This window comes from Mustela nigripes, chromosome 7, assembly GCF_022355385.1.
Source record: "Mustela nigripes isolate SB6536 chromosome 7, MUSNIG.SB6536, whole genome shotgun sequence".
In the NCBI taxonomy this organism is placed as follows: domain Eukaryota; kingdom Metazoa; phylum Chordata; class Mammalia; order Carnivora; family Mustelidae; genus Mustela; species Mustela nigripes.
This window is the reverse complement of record NC_081563.1, coordinates 82,894,689-82,921,118: the sequence shown is the minus strand read 5'-3', so window position 1 is coordinate 82,921,118 and position 26,430 is coordinate 82,894,689. Positions and strand designations below refer to the sequence as shown.

The 26,430-nt window shown below is 40.9% G+C and overlaps 1 protein-coding gene across 2 annotated transcripts; it reads right to left on the bottom strand.

The window, feature by feature from the left end:
• Window positions 1–544: 544 nt before the first annotated feature.
• IL1RL1 (interleukin 1 receptor like 1) lies at window positions 545–24,764 on the bottom strand. Of its 2 annotated transcripts, none has more exons than XM_059406349.1 (11): window positions 24,596–24,764; window positions 23,511–23,718; window positions 22,456–22,666; window positions 20,682–20,856; window positions 20,427–20,589; window positions 18,162–18,233; window positions 16,373–16,514; window positions 16,132–16,277; window positions 10,719–10,865; window positions 9,560–9,727; window positions 545–7,025 (listed from the first exon to the last, which is right to left on the bottom strand). In XM_059406349.1, exons 2-11 carry the CDS (start codon window positions 23,569–23,571, stop codon window positions 6,640–6,642), a joined length of 1,671 nt encoding a protein of 556 aa, XP_059262332.1. In that variant the 5' UTR covers window positions 23,572–23,718; window positions 24,596–24,764; the 3' UTR covers window positions 545–6,639. The 2 variants fall into 2 exon arrangements, with proteins under 2 accessions (XP_059262332.1, XP_059262333.1); XM_059406350.1 differs by having other exon boundaries at window positions 23,511–23,679; window positions 24,596–24,763.
• Window positions 24,765–26,430: the final 1,666 nt, after the last annotated feature.

Sequence of the window (26,430 nt, the reverse complement as noted above, 5' to 3'; positions counted from 1 at the left end):
GGGTATATGGACTCCACTGGGCGCCCCGCCTTTGAGTTCCGGGAGCCGCTTGATCGCGGGCGCTACTGCACGAAGCCGGAAAATCCCACGCCTCGCCCTTGCGCCGAGATCTGCTGTGGTCCCAGCAGCGGGCGGCGAGTTTCGGGAGCTCCCGGGCGGTGGGCGGTGTCCACCGGACCTGTAGAGCCCCGGGACGCTCGGGGCTGCTCCTTGCGCACCCTACAGGCCGCCGAGAGAATTGCACCAGAGTCAGGTTGGGGAGGAAACAGCCTTCACTGGGCAGAGGGGCACCACCTGTGGTTAAGGGGAAGGAGGCCAAGGAAGAGGCCCCCAAACACAGGAAGGCTCCCTGGGGTCATCCAAAGTAAGGAGGAGACCATTCTCTGAGGCACTCAAGTCTCAGATCTGTGCTGAGGACTTCTGTTTAGGCTTGGGGGGCGGGGGGGGGCATCTCTTTCAGGAAGTCATAGAGAGGGAGCAGAAGTGTTCAACTGAGATTTTTTAACTGTTTAGAAGAAAAGAAGGCAAAACGAGAAAACGTGTTTCAAAATTTTTAGATTGGTCTGTAGTAGGATCTTTCCAACAAAACCGAAGAATGGCTGACAATGAGAGGGTTTAATGAGATAGTGATTTTCATCCCTTCTCTTCAGTCAAAATAGTTCATCACAAAATAAAAGAGAAAGATCATACAATTATCCCAATAATGCAATAAGAACAAGCATCTGACAAAATTCAACAGCTTTTCCTTCATTAACAACACTTGGAATACTGAAAACCAAAAGGAACATTCCTAATCTGATAAAGTGGAGAACAAGATAACGATGTCTTTTTGTGAAAAGTAAAGAAATAAAAATAGAAGGCACACGGATTGCAAAGGAAAAGATAAAACTACTCTTTCTGATAGATGGCATAATTTTATGTAGCTCGCCCTTCAAAACTTACTAAAGAGCTGCTGGAAGTCATAAATGAGTTTAGCAAGTTTGTGGAATAAAAATTCAATATACAAAAATCAATTATAATTCTATATGCTGGTAATGGAAATTTGAAAAATGAAATTTGTTAAAAATACCATTTACAATACCATAAAAAATCAAATATCAAAGTATAAATCTCGTAAAATATGTACAAAATGTCTACCACAAAATCAACAAAATACTGCTAAGAGACATGAAAGACATAAAAATGGAGGGATATACCATGGATTGGAAGATTCATTGTTAAGATATTTATTCTGCACAAACTGTGGAGTTCATAGAGTCTATATATTTTAAGACTCTTTAGGTTATAGAGTCCTATATTTCATGCAATCCAAATCCCGGGAGGAATTTTCAAAGGAATTGAGAAACTGGTTTTAAAATATACATGAAAACGCAAATGATCTGGAACAATCAGAACAATGTTGGGCATAAAGAACAAAGTTAGAGAACTTACCCTGACTTGAAGACTTACAATAAGGAAATACTAATCTTGGCGGTGTGATATTTGCATGAGCATATAAATGAAAATTAATAGAAAGTAGAATAATAGACCCACACATATACAGCCTAATGATTTTTGACCAGAGCACCATGTCAGTTCAATAGAGAAAGAAAAGTCTTCCACAAGTGTTGCTGAAACAATTGGGCATCTCTATAGGGGAAAAAAAAAATGAACGTTGACCCTTACCTCATTCTGTATGCGAATATCAACTCACAGTAGACCATAGACTTAAATAGAAAAGCTGGAAACTGGAATATTTCGTAAAGATACATGAAGAAATATCTCCAGACCTCGAGGTTAAACCAACCAAACAAACAAAACAACACTTAGCTAAAACACAGAAAACACTAAGCATATAAGAAAAATTGACCAATTGTGGGGCACCTGGATGGCTCAGTCGTTGGGCATCTGCCTTCGGCTCAGGTCATGATCCCGGGGTCCCCACATCAGGCTTCCCGCTCCGTGTGAAGCCTGCTTCTCCCTCTCCCACTCCCCTTGCTTGTATTCCCTCTCTTGCTGTCCCTGTCTCTGTCAAAGAAATAAACAAAATCTTTTAAAAAAAGGACCAATTGATTGTTACCAAATTGAAAATGTCTGCTAATCAATGATACCATTAAAAAATGAAGAGGTAAGAAGGTAAACCTGGGAAAATTTTCACCTTATACCTATCTGAAAAGGAATCCATATCCAGAATATATAAAAAATGTTCACACATCAACAACATGAAGAGATGCAACACAATCTTTAAATGTATAGAAGATTCTACTTTCACTGAGTGATACATGAATCTTCCTGGTGAATAAGAGCATGAAAAAGTTCAACATCATTAATCGTCAGACAACTGCAAATTAAAACCACAATAAGATTCTTTTAACACTTACTGAAATAACTAAAATTCAAAGAAACCTGACAGTCCCAGTCATCAGTGAGGAGGGAGAACAAGAACGGTCTCATACTTAACTGGAGGAAACGTACAGTGGTACAATTAGTTTGTCAGTTTGACAGTTTTCTAAAAGAGACCACTCCTTGGTATTGAGCCAAGAGAAGTAAGAACACATGTCTCCAAGAATGTCCACAGTCTCCATAGTCATGAGAGGTACCACGTGAAACAACCCATACATCCATCACCAAGGGAGAGGTTAAACTGTGTCCAGCCACACAACGGAATACAACTCAGAGGAAAGAAGTATGGACACATGCAAACCACGGATACATTTCCAAAATTTTACGTTGTGTGGAAGCAGGGAGTCCCAGAGCTGTCCATCTGACTTTATTGATAGAAATTTTAAGATCTGACAAAACTAATCCATGGAGATAGAAATTGGAGCATTGTTTGCCTCCAAGGAAGGAGAGGGATTGCCTGGAAAATGGCAGGATGGAACTTCCCTGGGAGGTGATAGAAATACTTCTTTTTAAAAAGAGTCATTATTTATCCCTCTATTTGAAAGAGAGAGAAAAAGAAAGGATACAAGTCGGGGCAGGGGTGGGGGGGCGAATCTCAAGCAGACTCCGCACTGACTGAGGAGCCTGACATTGGGGCCTGATCTCATGACCCAGGAGATCATGGCCTGAGCCAAAATCTAGACTCAGACGCTTAACTGACTGAGCCACCCAGGTGCCCCTGATGGAAATATTTCTACCTGATTTGAGATGGCAACTACATAGGTATGTGTGATTGTCAAGACTCATCAATCTGCATTTTATCACATGGAAATTTGATCTGAGAAAGGGAAATTTGTTGTGTTTTTATAATTCACCAGAATTTTTATTAGGATCCTATAGTAGACACCCCACTGGTTTTGGCTGAATTCATTCCATTCACATTACCTTGTGTGGTAGGCGAAGCATCTGTTACTGTCACCACACAGAGGAAGAAACCAGGAGAGTTTGGTGGTGTGCTGGCCTGAGAAGCCAGACTTCTGGCGGTTCTGCAGCTGCTCTGTGAGCATGCGCTTGGAATCAGCCTCTTGGAGCTGAGAAAGCCCTCCGAGCTCTTCTCCTCCATCCTCCCATGATTTAGTTGCAGAAACTGAAGCTCAGGTGACTTGGGAGGTGGTGTGTAGGTTTGGGAAGAAAGAGCTCAGCGACGTCAGAGTTTGCCCTGGAGCCAGCCCTCTCTGGGTTCTGTGAAGTCTTTCCCTCATCCCTCTGGGCTTCCTCAATGGATTCAAACCCCATAAGGTTAATAAGGAGCAAGCCCAATGACCCTGCGTACGCCTCCACAGCCTTTCCTCTCCCTGCCCCTGTCAAAGAGATACTCAGCGCACATTCAGAAAAATGTAAGTGTTAAATTACAAAGCAGCTTACAATATAGACAGTTAAAATACATTCAAAAATAAAACATTAAAAAAACAAGGAAGAGATTATTATAACTTGCTTGTTATATTCTATGTACTTGCTGTAGAAAGAGGCCAAGTTGGGCTCTGTGTGTCCAAGTAGCTAACTGAAGAGGAAAATAAAATCAGTTGTAAAATTATTTTTTTTCAGTTGTAAAATTATTTATGTCCACATATCAAAAACAGTTCTGTCAGTCTTGGTCAGTGGGGAAGCAAGATGAAAGGCACATCTCTTCCTGATGGTATTACTCATAGTCACAAAGCCGGCTGATAGCAGAGGATGGCTTGTTGATTCCATATTAAGTGATGTTAACCAGTCAACTAGACGGCATCCTTCCCACAGACTAGATGTTTTAGCAGTTCCGTAAAATCAAATATCACCATATAAAAGCACAATAACTAACCAGAGTAGGACAGCCAGATTTAGCAAATAAAAACGCAAGAGTCCCAGCTAAATGTGAATTTCAGATGAAATTTCATTCTTTGAATTCAACTAATGTCTTGTGTTTTATCTGGCAACCTTAATCCAGGGAGTATAGATTCAGGTTATATGGTATATAAAGGGATGGGTAACTCCAGATCCTTTAGGCAATCTTCCAGAAATACAATTTCTTCTCAGGCATTGAATGACAGTTCAAAATTACACTCCCTGTCGAGGGGCTGGCGTGCAGTTTTCTTTTGCAGTTAAGCCCCAAATCAGAGGGGCAAGGGTGGCTCAGTTGGTTAAGTATCTGCCTTCTATTCAGGTCATGATTCCAGGGTCCTGGGATTGAGCCCCACTTCAGGCTCCCTGCTCAGCTGGGAGCCTGTTTCTCCCTCTCCCTCTGCCTTGTGCTCACTCTCTCTCTTTTTCTCTCTCTGTCAAATAAATAAATAAAATCTTTTTTAAAAAATACCCCCAATATACACTTTTTAAAGAAGCTCAGTGGGGGGGCACCTGGGTGACTTAGTTGTTAGGCAGCTGCATTCAGCTCAAGCCATGATCCCAGGGTTCTGAGATCGAAACTCACGTCTGGCTCCCTGCTTGGTGGGAAGCCTGCTTCTCCCCCTGCCACTCCCCCTGGTTGTATGCTCTGTCTCTCTCTCACTGTCTCTCTCTTTGTCAAATAAATAAATAAAATATTTTTTTAAAAATAAATCTGTTTCTTTATTTAAAAAAAAAAAAAAAAGCTCAGCTAAGGCTAAGATCTCCACCCACTTGTGAAATCTGAGCTCTCACAAGACTCCCAGCCTGAGAAGACACTGCTGGCACTGAGGGCATGTGAACTCCTTTAGGGAATTAATGGCAGTGGTATTCTTATCTTCACTTTTGCTAAATGGTTTTGCCAAAATGCCCTACAGATTTCATAGAAATGTTGCAACAAACCAATTTCTTAAATTAAAAAAAGATCATAACTGGGAAATATAAGATATACTGACATGGCCATTGCAGAATTACTTATTATTATGGCTGTTTCATTCAACACAACTCAAATATACAACAATAAATAAGAGGTACATCAGCTATGGCACAACCATGAAATAGAATTCTATTAATATTTAAAATATTAAAATTTAAGTGACATGTCAAAATGTTTTTCTCATGATGTAAAATAAGAAAAAATATAAAAACTACACACTGGAGGCACCTGGGTGGCTCAGTGGGTTAAAGCCTTTGCCTTCGGCTCAGGTCATGATCCCAGGGTCCTGGGATCAAGCCCCACATCAGGTCTCTGCTCAGCAGGGAGCCTGCTTCCCTTCCTTTCTCTCTGCCTGCCTCTCCACCTACTTGTGATCTCTGTCTGTCAAATAAATAAATAAATAATCTTAAAACCAAAAAACTACACACTGTATGATCTCACTACATAAATGGTATGTTTCAGCACAAATTCAAATTTTTTTCGAAAACAAATTTACCACAATGTTTAAGAGTCATTATCTTAGGATAATGGATTTATGGATAATTTTTGCTCTTTTCCTCTTTCATATTTTCTGTTCTTCTGTAACTTTTAGAGGGAGAAAAAAATTTCTCTCTCTCTCTCTTTTAAAGATGTTATTCATTTATTTGACAGAGAGAGTGAAAGTGAGAGAGATCACAGAGAGAGAGAGGGAGAAGCAGACTCCCAGCTGAGCAGAGAGCCCCATGCAGGACTCGATCCCAGGACCCTGGGATCATGACCTGAGCCGAAGACAGATGTTCAACCAAGTGAACCACCCAGGAACCTGAAAAAAATATTTCTAAAGAGAATGAAAATCTCTGAAAGAAATTTTAGAGCAGCAAAAATTTGATTATAATGGCAACCAGGTAAGCCCCTCCAATAACATCGACAACATCGAAATGAAAAAACCCAGCATCCAGTCAAATAAAATAGAATAAATTCTGGTCTGGTTGGGAATAAGAAGGACTGTTACTGTTCTGCTTGTGGAAATCTGAGTGTTCTTCAAGGTTGCATGAACATTTAGCTCTAACACGTCCAGCTTGAAGTTTAAAATGTGGAGTATTGACAAGGAATAAGGAGAAGGAGAACAGGAAAGAGAGAGAAAGAGGGAAAAAAGCATAATGAAAAAATACTAGGCCACATGAAGAAAGATCAGTAAAGGGAGAAAAGGCAGGAAAAGTGGGCTGAAGAGAGAGGGGTCGAGAAAAGAAATTTCTGGGTGTTTTGCATCCCCCCAGAATCAGGAAAATGGGAGTCAAGTTGGTAGATGAAATCAGAGACCAGCCTCCTCTAGACATCACCACTCCTCCTGCCCGTGCTCCAGTGTCTGGTCCAGTGTGGTCATCCAGGAGGAGGAGTTCAGGTCAGTGGAAGCTGGGTGCCTTACTAGCACACCAAAGCCAGCACTATTGCTCCTGGGCACTCAGGGAAGCCAAACTGGGTGTCTTCCCTGGGGGTCGGTTGGGCACAGGCATGCGGTACCTGACGTGCTTCCAGAATTTGGAATTCAGAGACCGTTTGTCAGCCATGTGGTCTTGCCTCCACTTGATGGTACCCTGCACTTCCACGAGGTGCCGGAGGGACTCCTGAAGCTCCTCAAACTGCAGTCCACCGGGCTTGCTCAGAGCCTCCATTTCTATCAGGATCACCTTGGAGTCATTCTGGATGAGGGCGCTGTGTAGGGCGATCTCCTGCTCGTATGCAAACTCCCTGCTGTGGACCAGATCAGGAGTCAGGATAAAAATCTGCCGCCGGCTCTTTCGTATGTTGTTCTCCACGGCAGTGGCTGCATCTAAGAATAAAAGCCCCGGATCACATTTCCTGCTCCTGCGTTTTGAAATCTAATGCTTTGATCATGAATGTTCTGGACTTTAAAAAAAAAAAAAAAAAAAAAAAAGTTATGGTTTTAATCTGTTATGGGATTCTGACACCAATCAGTTCTTCATTCAGGTAAGGGGGAATGTGCTTGAAGGGACAACCTATTATGTTCGACTGTGAGCACATCAGTCCCAAGCCCCTCTTCCTTCTCAGGTAGGTCAGTTCTAACTAAAATGAATCCTTGGAGTTACATGGCAGGTAGAGATGTTTAGTGGGAGAATTAGAATTCAAGTTCATTAGCTATGTATTATCTTCTTAGAATAGTAGCTTATGTGTTTTACCAGGGCTTAGTACTTTCACTCTTAGGGACTGTTGCTCCTCTGAACTGATTAAAATCTCTAAGGGAGTCCTGGATTCACGTCACTCCCCAATGTCTCTGTTTGAGAAGGTGATTTGACTCAGACTAGAAAGATCTTAAGGAAGACCAGATCCCCTTATCAATTTAGAGTTTATACAGCATCAGCTCCATGGTGATGGCAGGAAACTTTTGGGCAGACTTAGAAAGCACATGTAAAATACTCAGCTCTCCCTGCAAGGAGGGACCAGAGAAATCAAAGAAATGCAACCATGAACGAAACCACTCAAGAATTTCTTAGAGCAGGACAGCCAAAAGACTGCCAACCCATGTAGTGTGAACTAGGGAAATAAATGTTGAATAGCACCAGAGAGACTTCATGTCGGTCAGGATCCTAACAGAAAACTCAGCACACTCAAAAGGACTGACTTAAGAGAGATTAATGAGAGGAGAATTTATAAAAGATGTGGACAGAGCCAAGAGAAATCAATGAGAGATGCCTCGGAACCCCAGCACGGGAAATAGCCAGGGAGGCATTACACTCCTCCGGGTGTGAAGGGGAAAAAGCAATTATGAAAGCTAAGGTGTATAAAGGTAGCTAACAGGAGCCCATGTTCTGGGAGAGAAGAGCCCAGCTCCCCTGGCAACCTTACCTGATGCCTGCCTCTGTACTTCTGCTTCCATCTGAACCCAGCAGGGAGCAGAGGGCAGGGGCCTGATAGATTCCATAATGACCAGCTCCTCCCCCACCTCCCCGGGGCCACTGGATGGAGCAGGGTGCAGAGTAGATTTGACAGGGCAAAGCTCCAGAAGGTAACTAGCATGGGAAGAAATACCACTGATGCAGTCATGAACTTTTCCAAAGGGACAAGTGAAGTTTGGTGTTGTTTTGTTATATCTGACCTTCCTTAGGTTAAAGTAAGGTTCAGAGGACATGCTTGAGGGAGAGGGGGTGGGAACATTCCCAGGTGAAAAACAGCACGATGCAGGCCACACAAGCTTGAGGCTCAGCGCGCTGGTGTTCACACTGGGCTGGAGAGAGGTAGAACTAGAAAGGAGGTGGATGGATCTGAGACAAAAACAATGAAGGGTTTGCAGCCAGATGTGGCAGGTGGTGTGACGTCACAAACAGCTGGGGTTCCTACAGCTTCTTGAGCAGATGTGTAGCATGAAAAGAGCATTTGAGCACCGTGGCTCATTTCTTTCTACTGGAATGAGTAGCCAGCGGGAGAGCTGGAGGAAGAAGGCTTCTAGAGAAAACTGGGATTCCGTTTTCCTGAATCATTCATTTTACAAAGTTACCCACACCATTGTGGAGGGATTAACATTGCCCAAATATTTCCGGATGAAGTGGATTCACCTGCTGGGTGTTCCTTTACATCTACAGATGTTTGAATCCCTTTTTGCAGTGGAAATGCCAGTTTAAATTCACAGTCTACTAAGCATTCACTTTATTGGACTTACCCTCAGTGATGCTCCTGCCTCAGGAACATTCCAAACACTTCCTGGTCTCTGAGAAATTCGAGAAGAACTTTAAGGAGGGCTCATGGGTACTTGACATAAATATAGAGGGAGAAAAGCTACTGAAAGGCCAGAATTGTGACAAACTGTGGAAGGTACATGGAATCGACTAAGAAACAGAAGACAGCTCTAGTGGATGAGGTGAGAATACACATTTGCAAATGTTTCTCCGATACAGGGGAAAGCACGAAGACTTTCTGAATCCTTGCAAATATTTCAGTCAATGCCTCTAGGTATGAGAACACATTTCTTTGTTGTTGTTGGTTGGTTTTTGTTTTTTTGTTTTTCGTTTTTTGAGTCTTCTTTCAGCTCTTCTAGAGAGAATTAAGATGTATGTCAGTTATCCTAACAGTGGACATGGGAAGTCAAGTAGGGGCCATGTCTTGCTAAATCCACATAGCAGTATCCTCACATCACTGATACTCTTATGAAGACCTCATGATCAGGTCGGCTATGGGGGAAGGACAAGCAAAGAATAATATCTCTTTCTTCTGGAGAAATATTTAAAAACTCTGGTCTTGAGGCCTGGAATAATGATTGTATTTCCTTATCCAACACAGGGATAAGACCACCTATCCTTGGCCTTCTGATAAACGTGACTTTCTGTCCCTGATGTGTGTTGATAGCTTTACCTTCTCCCGGTAGCAGATCTCTCCCATAAATGCATAAGTTATAGCCACATTTATTTTCAAGAACTTCAGGCAGAATCTGGTGAACAAAGTGGCCCACGGCATTGGCCCTCTCGGGACTATTTTTATAGTTCCGCGGATAGATAACATAAGCATCGTAGATCTTTCCATCTGAAAATGAGAACAAGAAGTACAACTTTATTTTTTGGCTCTGGAAATTCCCATTTGACTCTTCCTAGACATTCTCCCCTGAATTTTATTGTTATCGGTGCGTGTATCCCATCCCCCAAAATATTCTAGAATCCAGAGATGGTGACCACAACCCACTACTGCAAAGTGTCATCAGAAAACCAATCTTAATCTGCAAATTTTCTCCCTTTACTGCCTCAGACTGAAAGGTAGAGAGGCAAGTTTAGCACACACCATATTGTCAAATTTAATTAATAACTTATTGATAAATATCTGTCATGTATAAGGGATCTTCTGTTTTTGGAGTAGATCTCAGTTTTAGCTGTTGTTTCCCCCTAACCTAGGAAATGAAAATGCGAAAGGAGAATTTTTTTTAAGGGATCTATATTTCCCACAAATCAAATAATTAGCCCTAGTTGAGTGGGCCATATGGAAAATATAGAGTATATCTGCCTCCAAAGGAGAGAATGTTGTCTGATTCAGCAAGCATAAATGTATTCTTTCAGGTGTATACTTGTGCACCCAGGTAGGGCTCTGTAAGGAGTGGGCTTTCTGGTAAAATACACCTGCCTTCTGATGGCTCTGTCTAAGCTGTTCACATCTGGGAAGCAGGAACACTTTAGTTAATGTTTTGAATTCCATGAAGTTTTCCAATACACATTTTCCAAAATGATTAAACTTTTCTGGCCTTGGGCTGTTTCTGTTCTTGATTTAGCAGGAACAGCAAGCCTATTGGGGGAGGAGATTTGAGCTGTTGAGATGTATCTCAGAACCATAAGGAGCAGCAAAAAAGGACAGAGACTGGCCTCCGAGTGGACTGAGGAAAAAGAAAAAAAGAGAGAGATCTGCTAACAATATGTTAGCCAGCAAAATCTGGGTTTAGTACCATAGCTCTTAAGAGATCAACAAATGTACCACCAACAGCCAGCATGCATCCTTTTCTTTGAAGAAAAATGTGGAACTTGCCACTTACCATTCCTTGATTTGTAAGGTCTAGCTAGGTCTCTCCAGAGCAGATTAACCTCAATCCAGAACACTTTCAGCATTATGGCCATGACATTGATCAGCATTAACAAGGTGCTAAATCCCGCCAGGATATAGTAGGTGCTTTGCTTGTCATCTATTCAGAAGATAAGGGGAGGACAAAAATGATCATTAATATTCCTAGAACAAGGTAAAATAAACAGAACTCCACTGGGAAGATGAGAAATTCATACAGGAGATGCCTCCCCAGCATTTGCATGGCTGTGTTACAAATCAGTAAGTGAACCTTTACTGAGTGCCTCCCCTAGGCAAGACAGCAAGCTAGGCACGGTAGGGGCTTCTCGAAGCATACAAGATGCGGCCCCAAATGTAAACTTAACTAAGATAGGAGGTAAATGTGTCATTGGAGCTGGCAGAGGTTTTTAGGAGTGCTCCCTCCAGGCTGGAGTGGGTAATGGAGGCTTCCTGCAGGGGGAGAGAAGTTTTGGAGAACCAGGAAACAAGAAAAAGGCACTCCTGACAAGAGGAGCTGCTGTGAGCCCAAGGGCAGAGATGTGGTGTGTTCTGAGGAACCGGAGTAATCCAGCATGGGGAAGTAGTGGAAGAAACAACAAGAAATGTGTGTCAGGGCTCGGTTCTGACCAAACTTGGGGCTCCCGTTCAGGCATTTTGCCTTTATTCGGGAAGGTCATGGGAGCCACTGATGAGTGTTGAGTTGGGTGTTAACAATGTAAGCGGTTGACAAGCAGGATTAATCTGAAGGTAGGGGAAGATTTGTCTCTGTGGGAAGAGACCATAATTACTTAGAAGAAAATGGACGGGAAGTTTCTGCAATACTTGTGGTGAAACATAAGGAGGGTTCTGACCTGTGTAATAATGAGAAAAGAACAGATACATCTGGGGTTGGGGCATTAAGGAGGATGAATCAAAAGGTCTTGGGGTCTTACTGCATAAGAAAGCAGGGAAGAGACAGGGGCCATGTAAGTCTCTAACGCATAATTGATGGGGAAGTCATATTCCTGGGGTGCTAGGTTCTAAACACAACCCTTAATTTTCTCATCACTGCACTGCATCTCATACTCACTGTTGCACAAAGTGTATACATGAGATGGTTCCCGATTTCAAAGACTTGGAAGAGATACGTACAAATTGTAAACAAGCGCTGTACTCATTAATGGTATATTTTGGCTGTTTTATATTTACTTCTCTCTTTAGAATTAACTCTCCTCTTACAAATAGTCACTTAAAGATGACCATTAGAACAATCTCAAAGGAGATTTGTATCTTGTAACACCCTCCCTGCCTTTTTTGTCTAAAATCTCAAAGCATGGGGCTCCAGTCTTGCCCTAGAAAATCATTTATCCATATTCACAGATTCCTCCCATTGTTCATCAGCACCCTGAGGATCCAGAACTGTGAAATCAAGAATGGCTAAGCAAAGAGATTCAACACGGGGAAGCAGGGGAGCACGGTGGTGGAGGAGGCGTGTTGCTGAAAATTGGCAGAGAGCTTACTATCTGTACTGTCATCAGTTTAAACGATAAATATGCCCTAAGGAAAGCACTTCAACAGGATTCCCCTTCAGGTCACTCTCTCTAAAAGTCCTATCTGGATACCCTCTGGGAACGTCCATTTCTTGGGGAGATCGAGATGAAGTAACTGGGCATGTGTGTGGCCACTTCCACTGGGAGGAGAGAAGTTAATCTGAGACAGTAAAGAAAGTTGAAGTTCAGTATCTTTCTGTTAATGACTTTACACCTGTGTAAACAACTCCGTATGTGGTGAGTAAACACTAAATATTTTTGAAAGTGTTTATAAACAGGAAAACACTGCCTAAGCTTGAGTCCTGGCTCTAACTCAATTCCTCAAGTTTTTTAACCTCCTCTTGTTTCCTCATCAGCAAAACTGGGTGATAGTAGCAGTCTCTTCCTCCTGGGTTATTGATCAAATAAATAAGAAATGAGATGGGAAATAATCAGAGAGGCCCAAAGGAAACAATGAATAAATGTGTACTACTATGATTAGGAGTGTCAAATATTTATTTAATCACATCAAGGAACATAAACTTTTTAAGTTTTTGTTGTTGAAATTTGAGACAATGTTGTAATTTATTTTATGATGGGAAATAAAGGAATTCATTGTGACGATTAAACTGCCATAGCAACAGTTTTTGTTTAATGTTCACAGTTGTCGAAACAGAGTGTAACCACGTTAATTTGAAGAAAAACAGGGGAAGGGTAACTCATACAAATAAACTAGAAGGGAAAAAGTCACCAAGTACATGTAACATGAAGACAATTCCAATACACAGGTCATCGGAGAACATTCATAGAGTGACAACGTAGTAAACAAGTCATGGGGATATCGAGACAATGGCAGTTCTGGGGGGAAGGGCACAGCTCGCCCTCTCCTTGAAGATCCACTGTGCCAGCTACCGCCCTGATACTACATGGTGACATGGTCCATATGTCCTGGGGTGATTCCATTATTACCGGTAGAAACCTGGCAACCCATGGAACTCGACAGCACTCAATGTCATGATTCTGTTTGTTTTACAAATTGGTGATTTGAGTCTAAATTAAAGCAAAACTTCCAAGCACCATCTCAGACAGAGATTTAACCACATGAACTTGGTGGTCTGCTTATCTATTACCCCCAATTTTTTGTGCCTCTGTGTGGTTATTCAAATTAATCTGGGCTATGTCCCACTTAGGGGTATAAACTGAGGACTTAAATCTCCCTTTGACTATGTGACAAACACATTAAATAATTTCCATGTAGTTGTGCATGGAGTGACAAGTGTAAAAATACCATATTTTTCTCCCCATTTATACTGGATTCAATGCTTCTTCTGACAAACAAGATGTCTTTGCCTGGAAATGCAAACAAGGGAGAAAGTTGACAGGTGCTCGGAAGGAAATGTTTGTAAAACTATTTTTGCTGACATCACTGCACGCAATGACATACCAAGGGAGGGGAGGAAGAAGCAATCTGTCCCCCAGAGGACAAGTGTGTCATCACTAACATTGGTTAGCGTTGTCTGAGTAAGGTGATGATTAAAAGCACAGTGAGTTTGAGGTGCCCAGCTGTCAGTCAGTTAAGCATCTGCCTTCAGCTCAGGTCCTGATCCCAGGATCCTGGGGCTGAGCCAGAGGCCCTAGAGTTGAGCCCTGTATCAAGTCCCCTGTCACACTCCTTGCTCAGCAGGGGTATCTCTCTCTCTCTCTCTCTCTCTCTCTCTCTGCCCCTTCCCCCCACTTGTGCTCTCTCTCACTCATTCTCTCTCTTTCAAATAAATAAATAAAATCTTAAAAAAAAAAAGCACAATGACTCTTAGATGGTCTTATAACTGTTTCAGATTCTTTACAGACAATGTACCTTGTTACCTATACCCCAGACGGATCATTCTCTCCATTTAACTTTAAAAGATTATATATAGTGTCTGAATCTACTGAAGGAAAGTCAGTTTCCTGTTTTTGTTATACTTATATCTTATTGCATCAGATTATAATGAAGTCATTAAAGGCACAGTAGATTCAGATAAAACTATTGAGAAGTTATTAAACAATCTGGCCTTTCCAAGTTACTGGGAAATTTATCTATCCTAACAAACATAAATGTAAGCTGTTGTTTTGTTGAATAATTAAGCCTTATAACTAAAGCAGTGGAAATGTACAAAAATCATTTTCCTTGATACCTTTGGTATGCGTTCATTTATTTATTCAACGAATTGTTGTAGAGTACATGCTATAGGTACCAGAGGCGTTGCACTACAGATGGAGGACATGAAGATGAGTAAGATGCCGTCTTGCCCTCATGAAGCTTAGAGTCATGTTCAGCAGACTCTCAAACAGATTTTTGTTAAGTGTGAGGCGTGTAGACATAGAGACAGGGCCCTACAAGAACACCAGGAAGGAATATAGACCCCAACCTGGTGGCCAAGGAAGGCTCCTCATAAAAGGTGGTACCTGAATTGCTTGTTGAATAAGAAATACAGTAAAGAAATGAGCTGAGCTACCAGACGTCCCGTGAGTTTCACCTACACCGAGATTGGTAATTACCAGGGGCAGAGGTGGGGATGGGAGAAATAGGTGAACATGTTGTGTTTTCTTTTTTTAGTTTAAATACATTGAACCCCTAAAAAACAAAACAAAACAAAACAAAAACAAACAGAAAAAGAAAGACAATTAGCTCAAAAATGTATTTGGTGAAGTAAATGATGGTTTCTCTGTGTAATGGGATACTATGAAGCCATTAAAAATCATGGTGTAGAAGAACATTTACTATCATGGATCGATTTCTATTATACATTAAGTAATTATAAAATAAGCTATAAAACTTTCTATGTAACTTGTAGCAAAGCATGTTTATAATCTAAATATATCTGAAGAGAATTTATGTGGCAATACAAAGGTCAAAGAACAGCCAAGACAATCTTGATGAAGAATAAAATTGGAAGACTTACTCTACCCAAAATCAAGGTTGGCTGTACAGCTACAGGAAATAAGAGAATATAGCATTAGAGCATAAATGTTTTTCTTTTAAAAAGAGAAAGGATGTAAGGGATCACACGCTTTTTCTGGAAGTGACCAGAGAGTAAATACTTTAGGTTTTGCAAGTAGAAAATAAATAAATAAATAAATAGATAGATTTACTATTTTATAAAGTTTAACAATAATGGCACATGATGTCTTATTACAAAGTAGTGTCTTAAGATCTTCTTCCTGGAATGGGCAGTAATTACATACTTCATCTTTTCATCTACTTTGCCAGCCTCACTAACAAAATGTGCACTCTTTAGGACCCAAAAAAAATTTATAGAAGGGAACATGTTTATAACGTGCCATAAAAGTCATGAAAGGTAACACAGAACATATTCACATTTGCTGTTAGTGTGTTCTTTCATATATAGTGAGACAGAGCGAGCTAATGAAAGCAGAAGGATGGCCAAGGAAGCAGCTGCATGTTAAAGAGGAACCAAAATGAGAAGGTAAGGGTGGGGGGGGGGGGGAAGGAAAGGGGGAAGGGGGGGGGGGGGGGGGGGAAGGAAGAGGAAGAGGAAGGGGAGGAGAGGGAGGAGGGGTGGAGACAAAGGAGGAAGAGGGTGGCAAGGGGAGGGGAGGAGGGGAAAGAATGGAGCAGGAGGTAGGAGGGAGAGGAGAAAGGGTGGGAGAAGGAGGAGGAAGGGGGAGAAAAGCTGTAGAGAAGCAACCAGGGAAACCATACTACAAAGGTCAGTGTTCTTTATAGGAGAAGCACATTCTATGAGGTGGGCCATGTCCATTGTCGTGAGAGACGCGCCCTGGAACCACACTCCAACACATTGTTCTCTAAGCAAATGATTTCAGCTTACAGTTGATGCAGCGAACTCGGGTGACCAAAGTCTCAGGAACACTCCTTACTTGGCCTTTTCCTCTTTAGTCTCACGGTGTGCCGTATCCAGCCATGCAGACTCTGAGCCAGACAGTCATACCGCAGCGACAGGTCCTCCTCTCTCACATCATCTATTCTCAAAGTTGTGTTCTGACAAGTCAGCTCATTGCTAGAACTAAAAAGGCGACATGTTACGTTCAGTACTTACTTCGCTGTTGCAAATTGTGTGGGAGGAAAAGGGGATGTGTCAGGCTCAATATTAAAAAATACCTTTGATTTTGCTCCTGTTCCTCTTGAATTCTTGCTTCACCAAAGTTCTGAACTGTGGTTCTGTTCACCTTCCATCGGACGCCAGCCATGAACTGAGATCCTTTCCCAAAGCAAGCAGAGCAGAGTATGCTTGCTGGTTTTCCTGGATGAGAAGCGAAGAAATTCAACAATAAAAATCAGTTCTGGGCACCTGGGTGGCTCAGTGGGTTAAGCTGCTGCCTTCGGCTCAGGTCATGATCTCAGGGTCCTGGGATCGAGTCCCACATCGGGCTCTCTGCTCAGCAGGGAGCCTGCTTCCTCCTCTCTCTCTCTCTGCCTGCCTCTCTGCCTACTTGTGATCTCTGTCTGTCAAATAAACAAATAAAATCTTAAAAAAAAAAAAATCAGTTCTGCCAGTAGTAGTTCATTCAATGTGAAAAAAGTCATTGAATACTTAGGTTGTGCCGGGAACTGATTCCATTCACCTTCCTTATCATTAACACCCTCCTCCCTACATCAGACCCTCGTCTTGCCTCCACACCCTTCATTCACAGTTGGGAGGAAGCTCAGCTCCCTCTCTCCCCTCACCTGCTGTGTAAACTCCACAGGTAAATAACTCTGGCTTCATCAATCCCACTTTATAAGGAGGGACTTCTTTTTACTCTAAACTGGAATTTCTTTGTAACTTCCTTCTTCCACATCTTTCTCATTCTACCAAATTCTCTTCATCTCTCTGGAAGCCCCTTTGTTGGTAAAACTGTGTTTTGCTGGACCCAACTACAATCCCAGTACTGAATCCTTCAAGGGAACTCTCCTTTATTACTTCTCCTTTTACTGGACGCTTCCTCTGCCCTGAGCTGAAAGCATGAGGGCTGCCGCCCACCTGGGGACATGCATTTATTTAGCCATCCCTTCCTGAGCCCTTGGTTCTGGGTCAAGAAGTGTGCAGATGGATGAGGAATGCAGAGTGTCTCAGATGGCGACAATGGCACACCCAAATGATTAAAATACAAAGTACTCTAGTCTATCGAAAGACTGACAAATTACATGTGAATACAGAGGGAAAAGTCACCTAGGGAGCAGGACTGCCACCCTGTATAAGAAAATGTTTTCCTTGGACCAGATTGGATGGAGGCTCTGGTGGTGCCCACCTGCAGGTAAGGAGGGTGACGGGGAATGGTATTTAATTCACTGTTGAGAGATGAGAAGAAGGAACATCATGGACAAAGGCAAGAAATAATATGGAAATGCTGCCTTCTCAGTGTCACAACTGTGAGGGGGTGGAGGGGACACAGAGCACGTGGGGTTAACAGCTGCAAATAAGCCAGGACACAGTGAGAACCAGTTCATGAAGGAACTTCTCTTACAGACCAAGAACATTGAGCTGTATCTCATTTCTGGTAGGGAACCAAAGAAGGCAGAGATGGGCAGAGTTGGAAAGCCTGGGTTCTTATCCTTCTATCACCGATTATCCACAACCCTGGGCATGTCATTGATCCTACCTGAGCCTAAGTATTCACGCACATAAATTGGGAATGATGTCCACCTCCAGGAGAGAAGTAAGAATGAAATAAAACAGTATGTGTGAGAGCACCATGAGTTACAAGTACATTGCAAATGTAAATGCTGGGTATTCCGAATATTAACCCAGATGAGTAAGTACCCAGATGAATATTTCTACACATGATATTTCATTCAGTTCCCAAGATCCATCATGTAACTGCCTGACCCATGCTTAGGGAATTCAGATCAAGAGTCCTATGGAAGGATTCTCCAAGTACCATTTATAGCATTCTTAAAGTTTTCTTACCAATTTCCACTTCTTTTGTTTCATTTTGTGGAGGGGCTATAATTACTGGAAACCAAGAAACGCTTTCTTCCTCTTAAATCAAAGACAAAGAGATTACAAATATCAGGGTTAAAACAAATGTGAGTCCAACACATTAAATAAATTGCATAACTTGGCAATTGCTAGAAAACCACAATTCTACAGAACAAGCACAGCAATATAGGAAAGAAGATTTCCAAAGTTCTGTGAAACACTAGCATATATAAGATACTTAATAAATGCTTATTGAATGAAAAAAAATTAAAAAGCTCTATGACATCCATAAACACATAAGTCCACACTTCCGGTCACAGATTTCTACCACTGTGGAAATTCTAATTGCTGTGGCACAGGTGCCTAGGGACAGTGAAGGGGATCTTCTGGAGCACCGCTGCATTCCTACACCCCTGGATTCTCGTTTATTTCAGGATAGTGTAAAGCTAAGGAAACCCTGAAATCTCCTTATAGATTTGAGAGCCTTGGTGGTGAGATATTTTTATAGACTTTAACATTTGAAAAAACACTTTTTAGAATCAAATTATCTACGTGAGGTCATTGATAGCATAGAAAATACTGCAAACCAGGATTGTGTGAAAGGCGAAATGGAATGGTGTCACTTATGTCAAGGGGGTTTGAAACGGAGCCAGGAGGCCATTAAGGAGATGGGTCCCATGACCTTCACTGGTGGAAACATGAACTTTTGAACTAGTGAGACTACAAATATTCCAAGACTGAGCCCAAACAGCTACAACCTGGTACAATAAGAGACTTGCTTTTGATAGCCTTAGTCACCAATTGTATTAATTGAAGCTTAGCTTTCTACTGCCAATATTAATCAGAATTCTTTGTAAACAATGTCTACACACATTCCCTCTGTGCTTTAAAATCACCTGACTTTTGCTTTCTAGTGGGACACTAGCTCGGTTGCTACTCAAATCTGTGTACCCCAAATTACAATTCTTTTATCCCCAATAAACACTCTTGCTTTCTTATTGCCTCCTGATAACTTTGGGTTCACAATTAAAAACCACCCAACAATATCTATCCATCCCTTACAGAACCTCTCACTAAATTTCTAATCCAGTTAATTACAGTAGAGATTAAATAGATTTTTTTCTGTTTACAGAACTTCTCACAACAAATTGGGAGAAGGAAAGTTCATCTTGCTCTACAAACACTTATATTGCCATCCCCAAATAAGTTTATTAAGTTAGCATTCAGATCACACCACCTTAGGAAAGTTTAAGTCCTATAGGAGAGAACAGATTTGATTTCAGATTAGTATTGTAAACTCCCTCTAAAATTCCTGAAATCTTGAGAGTGCATTTAGAAAAGTTCTTTGCTCTGTTGTTGAGAACTTGCAAGAGGAGATGAAGCCGGAAGACATATCAGGATCATGAAGTATGGTCGTTTGTTTTACTTTTCACATGGATACATGGTCAACCTCAGTCCGAAAAGATTACATTGCAAATTCCAGAAATAAACAACTCATAAATTTTAAATTGCTCACTGTTCTGAGTAGCATGATAAAATCTCACAGTGCTCCACTCGGTCCCATCCAGGAGTGAATTGTCCCTTTGTCTAGCAGATCTGCCCCGTTTCTACTGCATGTCCATTAGCCACTTAGTAGCTTTCTTGGTTATGAGCAGACTTTCCTGGCATCCCACTCCTTGTGTTCAGGTAACCCCTCTTTTACTTAATAGTGTCCCCAAAGCACAAAAGTAATGACGCTGGTAATGCAGAGAAGCCAGAGAAGCCATTAAACACTTCCTCAAAGTGAAAAGGTGAAAGCTCTCAACTTTAATAAGAAAAGAGAAAAACATCATATGCTGAATTTGCTAAGACCTGTAGTAACTTTTACTATGGTATTTTGTTGTAATCATTCTATTTTATTATTAGTTATAGTTGCTAATCTCTTACCGTGCCCAGCATATCAATCCAGCATTTCAATTAAACCTTATCATAGGTATGTATGGACAGGAAAATACATAGTATATATATATATACATAGTATATATATAATACATAGTATATATATATATACATAAATACATAGTATATATATATATATACACATAGTATATATAAGGTCAGTACTATCCCCTATTTCAGGCATCCACTGGGGGTTTTGGAATGTATCCCTTGCAGATAAGGGAGTCTGCAGTTAAGGAAAATCAACAAGAAGGGCACGATTCCACCCACATTTTTTTTTTAAATATTATGTTTTGTTACATTCGGTAGGCTCACCTTTCACAATGAATGATCTGGTTGTTGTGACGCCATAACTGACTCCATTTTCATTGTGCATAAATTTGCATGTATAATCACCTGTGTCCTTGCTAGTTGCATTGTCAATCAGCACATAGGTCTTGTGTATGTGATACCTTGGTCCGTGAAGAGCTTTACAATTCTGCAAGGAAACATTCCATTCCATGTTCAGTGACTCTTTACTTGCCCTTGTTTTGTGTACTTTTCAGCCATTTCCCCCAAGTGTCCTTTTACCTTAAACCACTCAACAGGTGCTGTCCAGTTGTAGAGATCAATTGTAGGACAATGTATTTTGGAATTTTTTTCTGATCCTGATGTTGTTGAATAAATCAGATGATCTGGAACATTGCAATCTGGTTGTTTTCTATAGATGGTGACATTTACATACCCAGTCTTGTTGGAGGTCGGACTAAAAATAAGTCAAACGATTTAAAAAGTTACTCAGCATTATGAAATGACTTCATTCAATTCTAAGCTTTTACTTAATACTGCTTTTTTTTTCTTCAAACAACTGATGTACAGGAATTATTTTCTTATTTAAAAACCTCTATAAAAATCTAGAGTTTTAATGAAACAAGACAAAAGCAGAGAGGGAGATAAACAATAAGAGACTCTTAATCTCAGGAAATAAACAAGGGTTGCTGGAAGAGAGGGGTGGGGGGGATGGGGTGCCTGGGTGATTGACACTGGGGAGGGTGTGTGCTACGGTGAGTGCTGTGAGTTGTGTAAGACTGAGGAGTACAGACCTGTACCCCTGAAACAAATAATACATTATATGTTAATTTTAAAAATTTAGAGTTTTAAATATTTTTTGTGTTGCATTTGAGATAAAACATATCCCTTAGGGGCGCCTGGGTGGCTCAGTGGGTTAAGCCGCTGCCTTCGGCTCAGGTCATGATCTCAGGGTCCTGGGATCGAGTCCCGCATTGGGCTCTCTGCTCAGCAGGGAGCCTGCTTCCTTCTCTCTCTCTCTGCCTGCCTCTCAGTGTACTTGTAATTTCTCTCTGTCAAATAAATAAATAAAATCTTTAAAAAAAAAAAAAAACATAGCCCTTATATTAGCCCTGAAATGACTCCCTCACCATTTCTTTATACACTAGATCTGCTATCATGCCAAGAACAGGATTTTATAAAGATAATTGGTATTTAATGAGAGTTTACTGTGTATCATTCATGGTGCTAACATTACATTATTTTCTTCTCATAAGGATGTGTTGAAGTAGGCTATATTATCGTATGTATTTTACAGATAAGGAAAGAGAAGGACGGAGAAATCACTTGCTGCCATCACATAGCCAACTAGTGACAAGACAGGAATTTGAAACGAAGACTGTTCTGACCTCAGAAGCCAGATGCCTAACTAATCACATCTCACATTTTGATGTAGTTCATCTGACATATTGTATATACCAAATACAGGCACAAGATCAGAACATTTAACAATATATACGTAGAGTAAAGAATCTGCAGGCACACTCTTACACAACCCTCTTAGGCTTGCCCCTCAGGTTTTTTTGTTTTTTGTTTTTTGTTTTCATTTATTTTTTATTTTCAGCATAACAGTATTTATTGTTTTTGCACCACACCCAGTGCTCCATGCAATCCGTGCCCTCTATAATACCCTCAGGTTTAAGGCACTGGTAACAGCCCTTTTGCTCCCACTATAGGCCTTCTTGATGGCCAACATCTAGCTTACTGGGTCTTTTAGCTGGTTTGTTCCTACTTCTAGCCAAAGTGAGTGAGTGCTCTCAGTTTTCTTGGTTACTACAAAAGCTAGGTCTTTTCCTAATTGAATTACAAATTCTTGCAATTCTATCTTTAAATTGTTCATAATCACCCAAAACCCAACCAGATGGTGTTCCTAGAAATACCCTTCTATTCAAACCACTTGATAAATTCAGCTGTCCCACAAAGGTCTAGGAAGGAAAGGAGAGGAAGGACAGCTCACACCGTCAATTAGCAAATACAAGGAACAAGCTGAAGATTATGGTGACTGCCTTGCTAATACCTTCTGATAATGCAAGTATAAATTCCAGAATCATTGACTTTGGCAGGGAGGAACTTAAGCCGTTCCCTGGCAGCCAACACACGATTTCTTTTCTGGGTGGTTATACTTTCGTCGGTTTTCAGGTAATACCAATCCACAGGGTATCGAGACTTTCCTTGCCTAGGACATCTCACAATTAAAGCCTCATCTTCCAGGCCCCAGGATGATTTGCCTGCAGATACAAAAAGCAAACAAACAAAACATAAATAGGATCCTGAAATGACCATATAACAACATTATATTCTTATACTGTATCCTTCTGGTATTAAATATAGAAATGGACCATTTTCTGTGACACTTTCACCGTGAAAGAATAGTAAATGATGGTAAATGATGAAGATCTTCTATGAAATGCTCTAATGCATACCACAGGTTAGTGAATTAACTTGCAGCCAATCTTCCTACACTGCTCCAGTGACAAAGCAGCCACATGTCACTCTGAGAAGTATACTATGGGACAACAAACGCTTACAGCACCTCCTACATGTGGGCTGCAGGATAAATTTTGATGTATTTAAATATGTAAAACTAAAATTATGATATACTTGTTGTGAAGAATTTGTCCTGATAGATTACTGATAAAGAATGACTGTGAAGCATAAATGAATTTTCCAGAAACAACCAGAAGCAAGCAGTTTAAAACAGGGCAAATGATGGGGTGCCTGGGTGGCTTAGTCGGTTCCATTAAGCCTCCTCCTTCAGCTCAGTTCATGCTCTCAGTGTCCTGGGATCGAGCCCTGCGTCAGGCTCCCTGCTTAGCAGAGAGTCTGCTTCTCCCTCTCCCTCTGCCATTCCCCATGGCTTGTGCTGTCTCTCTCACTCTCTCAAATAAATAAATAAAATGTTAAAAAAAAAAAGTTAAATATTTTTGGAATTACTTAATTTTAAAATTTTATAATCATGCCATCTCTCTCAAATAAATAAATAAAACCTTTAAGGAAAAAAAAACAAGGCAAACATCTTTGGAATTACTTAATTTTAAAATTTTACAATTTCAGTTGAAAAGCAGTACTTACTAAATTTAGCTGCTGTGAAATGTACAAGAATTGTTAGAAGTGCCAAGACCCAAAGTCTCATTCTCAGTTTATCAATCCAGAGCAAGTGTTGGTAACTGATTGTTGAGATTATTCAAGGTGAATCCGTGACATACGATGGTGAAGGTCTCCCCAGGAGGTTGAAAGTACCCTTTGAGATTTACAGCAGGATAGAGTTTCAATGTCTCTACTGAAACATACATCATACAAAGTCATAAGCAAAATACTTACTGTTATGATTTTTACTTGTTCAATCCCCCCCAGGAGAATTAATCAATCAACAGGTATTTATTAGGTGTGAATATGTTTAACAGCAGGATTTCAGACATGAAACATTGCATTTATTCTTACTGAAACTTTGGGCCCATAGGCTTTACAATAGTTGTACTGTTTCATAGTATGATGACCATGTACTGGAAGAAGCTGAATTAGGAGGAAAGAAAACTAGTTTCTATTTTCGAAACAAATTAAAACTATAAAAAAATTCAACAGACCCTAGAAAACACAATGTTCTAAATGCCAAGGTAAAAACCACAGCTCTCCACACAGGCTGGGGGTTGTGTGCACACACGTGTGACTCACATGCAGGTGTACGTGCAAATAGTCATCACAAAGCAACTAAAACTATAGGGAAGGGACAGGTCAAGCATTAATCGATAATCAATAATGCTTAATTAAGCATTTTACAGAGAAGGACAGGAAGGCCCAGAAAAGTTAAACAAATTGTCCTAGACACAATGCCAAACCCTCAAAAATGTGTGCCCACCTCAACCTGTTTCCAAAATTCACCAGTTTTTCTAAGAATAGTCGGAGGTCTGTGAAAAATATTTACATGCTTTTCTTTTTCCTTTCACCAAGAGAATCATTTAACTCGATTTTTTTTTCCTTAAAAAGTCAGGGAAGGGATTGAATGAATACAGAAACTAGCTAATAGAACAATAGACACAGCAACCCTAAATAGACTTCAAGAAAGCACATTTCCTCTAAACATCATCTGCTGGTACTTTTCTTATTATGTGTATGGAAAAGTTTTTAGTATAAGCTTCAGATAAGTAAGTGATGCTTACCCAACCTGAAGGATGGAAGGGAGCAATCTCCAAGTCGATGGCTGAGCTAAGAAGAGTTTCCAGCTCTTGTGACTCCCGCTCCAAAGTCTCCTCAGGTGCACGCACTCTCTCTTTTATTTTGAAGGGGAGACACTCAAAGACATCCTGGAATTCATTACTCCACCCACACTGAAATTTGATTTTTAGTCACAGTTCATGACTGGTTCAAAAATAGAGGTGCGTCATGTACCAAGAATTCTTGACCTTGGTACATAAATACTTCAACATAAGGACAACACTGAGTAATCCCTCTAGGTGAAGTCATCAAACCACCTCCCCTTATTTTAGCGGTTTCTTAAGCTAAATAATGTTTGCTGTTTATTGCCCTGATATTATTACTCATTTAGCTCTCAGTGATCTTTTTAAAAAATATTTTATTTATTTACTTGAGAAAGGCAGAGAGAGATCACAAGTAGGCAGAGAGGCAGGCAGAGAGATAGGGGGAAGCAGGCTCCCTGCTGAGCAGAGAGACCATGACCTGAGCTGAAGGCAGTGACTTAACCCACTGAGCCACCCAGATGCCCCAGGTTCTCAGTGATCTTGAAGTCCTGGGGCCTTGAATCTGCCTTTCTAGATATTCTTCGACACTTCATTTGGCAAATTATAGCTCAGCATGCTCATCCAGTTTGGGCTGGACAAACTACAAAGAGTTCCAAAAACGAATGAGGAGACAAGTAATGAGGAGTAAGCCAGACTTTACGGAGTTTGTAAGCACTCTTCTTATGGTCCAGAATGTGACACAGTCTTTCCAAAACCAGATTCCCCCAGCATCTCAACTCCTCAGATATAAGTCCCTGTAGAGACTCAGATCAGTTTTGCTGGAAAAGGACAGGTTTTCTAAGGAGTTCAGGAGCATAGAGAGAAACTATGAGTAAGAAAGCTACCTCAAGGGGACTGATAGGAAGACCATAAACTTCAACTCTTGGACCCCATGTAAAATGAATGTAAATTGCAAAATTAGATTTGAGCTATACATAGCTATAATAACTCTATCATGAGTAAATTCAAATCACTTTTAAAACTTAACACATCTCCAGAGAATTCAGGGACTAATTGCAGACTGGTGCAATAATATAATGATAATAGTTAAGCTTTCTCTAGAACTCACTCTATGCCAAGGTCCAGTTCCTAGTGGCTTACATGTGTTAACTCCTTCATTGCCACAACACCCACGGAGGCAGGCATTCTTGTTATAATACCCATTTTACAGAGAAGGACAGGAAGGCCCAGAAAAGTTAAACAACTTGGCCAAGTCACATACTGCTAAGAGACAGAACCCAAACAGGCTGGTCTCAAAGGCTAAGTATCTAATCATGAAGTCACACTGCCACTGGGTGACCAAGGTAGAGAGAGGAGGTTCCTGCTAACAAAGGATTCTTCTAATAGGTTTTTCATTCCCCCCACTGTAGTGGGCAGTGTTCTTGAGCAGGCATGCTCATCTGCTTGGGAATTTAGTCATAGTTTAGACATCAGTCATGTGCTCTGGGAGGGAGAAATACAAAATTCTGTCACAGCACAGATTTACCATAAGATGTTCAGTGTCAATTCGAGGAACCAGGTCTGCTTATCTCTAGTCTTGAGTTAGTTGTCTAAGCTCTTATTATCAAGAGCATATGAGTTTCACATTGAGACCACAGAATCAGGAGCAAGTGAGCTAGAAACAGTGCCCAGGACATGGTTAAACTCTGGATAACATTTTGTTAAATAAAGTAATATGAACCTGAATGTTCTTATACCTGAATATGAACTTTTATTTTACACACTAAACTATCTTTCAAAAGGGTTGATTAAATGTA

Coding starts and splice junctions, on each gene's coding strand:
- IL1RL1 (XM_059406349.1), bottom strand. CDS start 23,571: ATGAGACTTTGGGTCTTGGCACTTCTAACAATTCTTGTACATTTCACA. Junction 22,667..23,510: donor TTTCACAGCAGCTAAATTTA/GTAAGTACTGCT, acceptor TTGTATCTGCAG/GCAAATCATCCTGGGGCCTG. Junction 7,026..9,559: donor AGATCTGCTACCGGGAGAAG/GTAAAGCTATCA, acceptor TTTTATTCTTAG/ATGCAGCCACTGCCGTGGAG.